Genomic DNA, 5,520 nt, shown 5'->3' on the forward strand with positions numbered 1-5,520 from the left:
CACAGGTGAGCAGGAGGGGCCCCACACAGCACCCAGACACATGCGTGTTCCTCCACTGGCCTCCCCGGCAGAGGTGAGGGGAGCAGGGCCCGAGTGACCCCCTCCCCCTCCGGCCTCGCGAGGCCCCAGCCTCACGGGCAGCTGCTGGGCTCAGAGCCCGGTCCCGGTGGTCTCGCCCTGTCCCGGACCGATCGGAGATGGGGAAGGCCAGCCCTTCGCAGAAAGGGGGAGGGGACAGAGGCCTGGCATTCCTGGCATTTTGGAAGGGGGTGGCAGCATCTCTGCCTAGCGGTGAGTGCCGGGGGGGCCACCCAGCCCGGGGTGGGGGGCGGCCCTGCTGGTGCTCTGCGAGGCCCGGAGTGGAGGTCACAGGCTCAGACGCAGCCCCTGAGGCCCACACGCGAGAGCGTTCTGGGCTCCCGCTCCCCAGCCCGCCCGCCGACCGGCCTGCACAGCAAGCGTTTGGAGCGCGCTGCAGACCCTTCTCGGTGAGGCCGTGCGGGGACAAGGGTGGCCTCCCTGCGGTGAGCGGCTTGGGCACCCCCACCAGAGCTTAGTTCGAGGAAAGGAGATGAGTCTGCGGCCCGCCCGGGTGACAGGCCGATGGGCCACAGCGGGTGAGCGCGGGGAGGGGAGCGCTGAGGCCGGATGAGGACGGAGCGGCTTCCAGAGCCCAGGACGGAGCCCGGCGCTCGGGCCCCAGGCCTCTGTGTCCAGGCCCGAGACCTCCCGTAGGACCCGCGCCAGAAATCACGGGTCCTGTCCACAAAGAGCAAAACCAGGGCGCGGGCCCCGGCCTGCAGGGTGCGCCTCTCTCGGAGTCCTGCCCATCCCCCTGAGTTACTGGGGTGCATGCCGCAGAGAGCACATGGTGCCCTGAATACCCCCAGATGCAGGACGAGAGCCTTCCACTCCTTTTACAAGGATCTCGGAAGGGGCAGCTGGGCCCGGGCAGAGGCGGCACACCAGGAAGGTTCCAGAGACCAAGCGTGGAGCAGGAAGTGTGTGGATCTGGTGTTGCAGGCCAGGGTTGGGAGGCTGGAGCCAGGTTCCCACTGCTGGTCCCCGCAGCGCCTCCCCCTGCACCAGATGGAGCCTCCCCCAGTCGCCCCGGCGCCTGGGCACAGGTCATGGGGACCCCTGGGGCCCCGTGTCCCCTCGGGGCGCACACGGATCACAGGAGCAGTACAAAGGCCCGTTCTGTGGAGGAGCCCAAAAACACCCCGTGAGAGACGGCAGATTATGCCTCCAGCCAAGCAGTCAGGAACCAGGAAGTGAGCAGGTGACCCGTGAGAACAGGGAAAAGAGAGGAGCCGTGGGCAAAAGAAAGAAGACCGGCATCCAGCCTCGCCGGCGGGGGGCAGGGCGCGGGGCCCCGGCGGGCTTGCCAGGTTCAGGATGCGGCCGCAGGGGAGAGCAGGGCTTTGCCAAGCTAAGGCGCCAAAGCAAACCCACACCCGTCGGGGGCTGGCCCAGGGCCTCTGGGCGCCTGAGAATCAGGCCTTGGTCAGGGAGGCCACCCCGTCTTTATCGCCACGGGCTCGGGGCTGCAGGATCCCCAGGGGCTGTCCAGGGAGCGCCTGGCGAGCTGCCCTCGCCTTCTGGGGACTCTGGTGTGCGCCGTCCGCTTCTCCAGCCAAGCCCTCCCCTCCGGACGTGTGCAGGGATGGGGGACCTGGGGGCTCGAGGCCTCCAGTTCCTGCTCAGCATGTGAACCACCTGGCCTCAGCCTCCCCATCTGGTAAATGGGACCGAGGATCTCCCCAAGCTTCCTCAAGAGCTTTCTCGGAGGACTGGACACTGGACACCCTTGGAAACGACCAAGGTCCCTCCCCACAAGCCCGGCACAGCAGTCCGGGGTTCATCCCAGAGCAGGACGCCGACTGTCCGGGTCACCAATGTGGGTGACAGGCAAGAGCTCAACGTTCTGACCTCTAGATTTGGGCCCCAGCTCTGGCTCTGGGGGCCCTCCCTACACAACGCCGAGGGTTCCCGGACCTGAAGGACGTCCTTCGGCTGCCCATGTGGTGAACCAGACGGAACCACCGACGGGGGGCCGCGCGGGGGCTTGTGAATTCAAGCTGGGGGAGCGCGGGTCGGAGGGGCCAGAGGGGGCGCCGGAGGGCGGCGGGCGGGCCACCAGGGGCCAGGGCACAGACCAAGGAGCCCTGCTAATGCAGGAGGGACGTGGTGGCCGAGGGGCACGTCCCACGAGGGAGAAGCCCCTGAGGTTCAGCAAGACCTATGCCCCACTGCCCGGGGTCCTGTGCTGGTCTCAGGAAAATGGCCACGTGCCTAACACACTGTGCGCTGTGTCCTCCACCAACGAGCCCAGACCTGACGCTCTGCTCCAGCTGTGCTAAATGGGACTGCAATGTTTCTTTGACTTTCCATCTCATTTCAAGAAAAAATGGGCACTTTTTGCCTTCGTATTGACAACTGGTCCTGGTGCAGTTAAGGTTCATGTGGAGACAATTGTCCTTGCTGGTGACACCTGGTCTGACCCCACGCTCCCTGCGAGCACGGCCCCCCAAGCCCCCTGTCCTGCACCGGGGTGAGGAGCTCTCAGTGACGCAGGGTTAACACCCATGGGCTCTGGCCCCACAGGCAGGCCACGCAGTGCCCTTTCTGAGTCCCACCTCCCCTTTCCTGTCTGTGAGTGTTGACTGACTACACGACACCCGACTTAGACACGAGCTGCTGGGGGCCACACAGACCGGAGGGGGGTGCGGAGGGCCTCGGAGAGCACCTGCCTCAGGGGCCTCCTTGTGCAGCGGCGGCAGGCCGGCGGGGACACGCAGACACCGGAGGCACTGATGCCCTCAGGAGGCCCGGGCTGGGGCGGGGGCGTGCAGGAGCCTCAGCGTCCGGAGCCCCCCACACCCGGCCCCCGAGTCTCCACTGGGGACACGTGCCTGACCCCACTCGGCCGGCTCTGGGCTGGGCTCCGGGGGGGCAGGACCCCTCCCCCACACCCGGCGCTCCGGAGGGCCACTCACCAATGTCTTTGGCTCTGACGGCCACCGGCCTGCGCAGCTCGGTGACGAACTTCTTGGCGTCCAGGCGGATCTCGATGATGTTATTCAGCAGCGCGAACAGCGGGGCCAGGGGGAAGGACGCGACGAACAAGGTGACAAAGCCAAACTGGATTACTGCAGGGAGAGAAGGGCAGGGAGCTCGCCGCTGCGCCCCTCAGCCCCTCGGCGGGTCCCCATGGCTCCCACAGCAGAGGCAACCCCAGGTGGCCCCGAGCCAGGACGGGGCTGCAGGGGTGATTCCAGACTTTGCTCTGGCTCTCAGTGCCGACCCCAGAAGAACCAGCAGGCATCACTTTACTGTACATCTAACCCCGACGTATCAGCGAGGGCCCAGCCTCAGTCCTGATTGCCAGCCGGGGCTGGCAAGGGCCTGTGGGGGGCAGCGCCTGAGCAGGGGGATCCTGGGACCTGGGGGGCTGCCAACATCCCTGCATCTCCAAGAGCCCTATCATCCCCTTCCGTCAGCCTTGGGGAGCTGGGTGGGGCCTGCTGTCCAGGACAGTCGGCCTCCTGTCCTTCCCCTTGCTCATCATCCTCACGGTCAAGACGCCCGCCGTGGGGCGTCGGCCTCAGGCCACGCAGAGCCGGGCTTCCCGGGGGAGGTCGGGTAAAGGTTGCCGAGCGGAACCGACGGAGGTGGCTGGTTCAGGAAGTGTACAGTCTGTCCGAGGGCCCTGGCTGCCAGGCGGTAAACAAGGAAGCCGGCAGAATGTCACCGTGTGCCTGGCGGGCTGAGTGTGGCCATTGTTAGCGCCGCAGGTGGGGCCCCAGGGAGCCTCCGTCCGGGAGCCAGGCCGTGGGCCTCCGCAGGACGCTTGTGCGGACGCGACCTTGTCTGAAGGTGGCTCTGGAGGTGCTGGAGGCGGCGGATAAGCAGGGCTGTGGGCCCCTCGTGGGCTGCCCAGGCCCGAGGCCGTGGGGGCCTCACTCCCGTGTGGTGTGGACCGAGAAGCAGAGAGGGAGGCTGGTGCTGGCTCGGGGCTGGGCTCCCAGCCGCGCCTCCTCTCCAGCCTTGGGCGCCGTGTGCTGCAGGGCCCAGCGGGGTCTGTCCGCCAGGACGAGCCGGGCAGGGGTCTGCCCCAGGGGTCACCACACCCGACGGACAGTGGGATGCCAACTGCAGGCACCGCAGGAATTAACACCCGGGAAGCACCTGTCTCCCGCCGCCCCTCCTGCCGTCGGCCGGCCCACTGGCCTCAGGCAGGCAGCAGGGACCCTCCCTGGACCCCGGGGCTGCGACTCCACAGCCAGGGAGGGAGCAGGCCCACGGGGGTCCGCGGGGGCGGGGGGCTGCCTGACCTCTGGCTCATCCTGGATTCGTTGCAGGAGAAAACAGAGGGGCCTACGAACACAGCACTGTCCCTGGTTTTGAAAGTCTTAAGATGCTTTTCCTTCTGAGTCAACCGCAAGGCGCCTCTTAAACACTCATCTGGGAAGCTGCGGGGACACCGGGCTTTGCGCAGACATTTGTTAAAAATGCCAGATCGCAGGGCCCACCCTGCACAGCCCAGGCCCCAGAGGCAGCATTTAGAATGTGCTGTTCCGTGTGGCTGGGGTCCACTCTGGGCCCCCCGCAGGGTCTTCCTGACCACCTGTGCTGTCCGTTCACTGCACGAACATGGACGGAGTGCCGACCACAAACCACGGTCTGTTCTGGGTGTAAGGGGTGAGGCCGTGAGGAGGAAAAAGGGTCCTGTTTTCACAGAATGTCGGTCACTGCACTGGGAGATAGATGCACAGGCATGATGGCGACGCAGATGCCAGCTGGGGCCTGACAACCAGAGCAGGGGGAGAGGCAGAGGGTCACAGCTGTGCAGGGGAGGGGCTGCTCCTTTTAAATACTGTAGGCAGGAAGACCCCTCTGGTGGGGTCTGAAGGAAGAGCAGGTCATGCAAGGATTAGGGAGAGAGCATTCCAGGCAGGACACAGCTAGTGCCAAGGCCGTGGCAGGCATGAGCTCTGAGTGTCGGGGTGACAGCAAGGAGGCCAGTCCGACTGGAAGGGAGGGAGGAGGTGGGGCTGAGGGGCTCCAGGCAGCCAGGACTCCGCGCCGCCCTTCCCCCACTTCTCTCTCGACGGCACGGAGAGTCACGTGCCGCCTCCGAGCGTCCTCCTGTCCAGGGACACAGCTGCTGGTGACAAGGCTCCTCCCCAGGTTATCTCCTTTGATTTTTAAGTTTATTTATTTCTTCAGAGAGAGAGCATGAACACGGGAGGGGCAGAGAGAGAATCCCAAGCAGGCTCCGCACTGTCAGCACAGAGCCCAATGTAGGGCTCAAACTCATGAACTGTGAGATCATGACCCGAGCTGAGATCAAGAGTCAGACACTCAACCCACTGAGTGCCCCAGGCGCCCCCTCTGGTGCAGGGGGCTGCAGCCTGCCCCGCGCCCCCGGCCCCCGGCCCCCACTCACTCATCTCCATGTACTCCGGGGTGAGGCCTGTAGCACTGCTCCCCCCCCTCCCCCCGCCCCGCCCGCCC

The 5,520-nt window shown here is 66.1% G+C and overlaps 1 protein-coding gene across 1 annotated transcript in view; it reads right to left on the reverse strand.

Moving 5' to 3' along the window:
- Positions 1 to 5,520, reverse strand: part of ANO1 (anoctamin 1) — a 70,227-nt gene that overhangs the window by 8,676 nt on the left and 56,031 nt on the right. Inside the window, exon 21 of the mRNA XM_029957276.1 lies at positions 3,000 to 3,152. Coding sequence (XP_029813136.1) covers positions 3,000 to 3,152 — 153 coding nt within the window. The remainder of the gene's footprint in view (positions 1 to 2,999; positions 3,153 to 5,520) is intronic.

This window comes from Suricata suricatta, chromosome 11 (assembly GCF_006229205.1).
Source record: "Suricata suricatta isolate VVHF042 chromosome 11, meerkat_22Aug2017_6uvM2_HiC, whole genome shotgun sequence".
NCBI lineage: Eukaryota > Metazoa > Chordata > Mammalia > Carnivora > Herpestidae > Suricata > Suricata suricatta.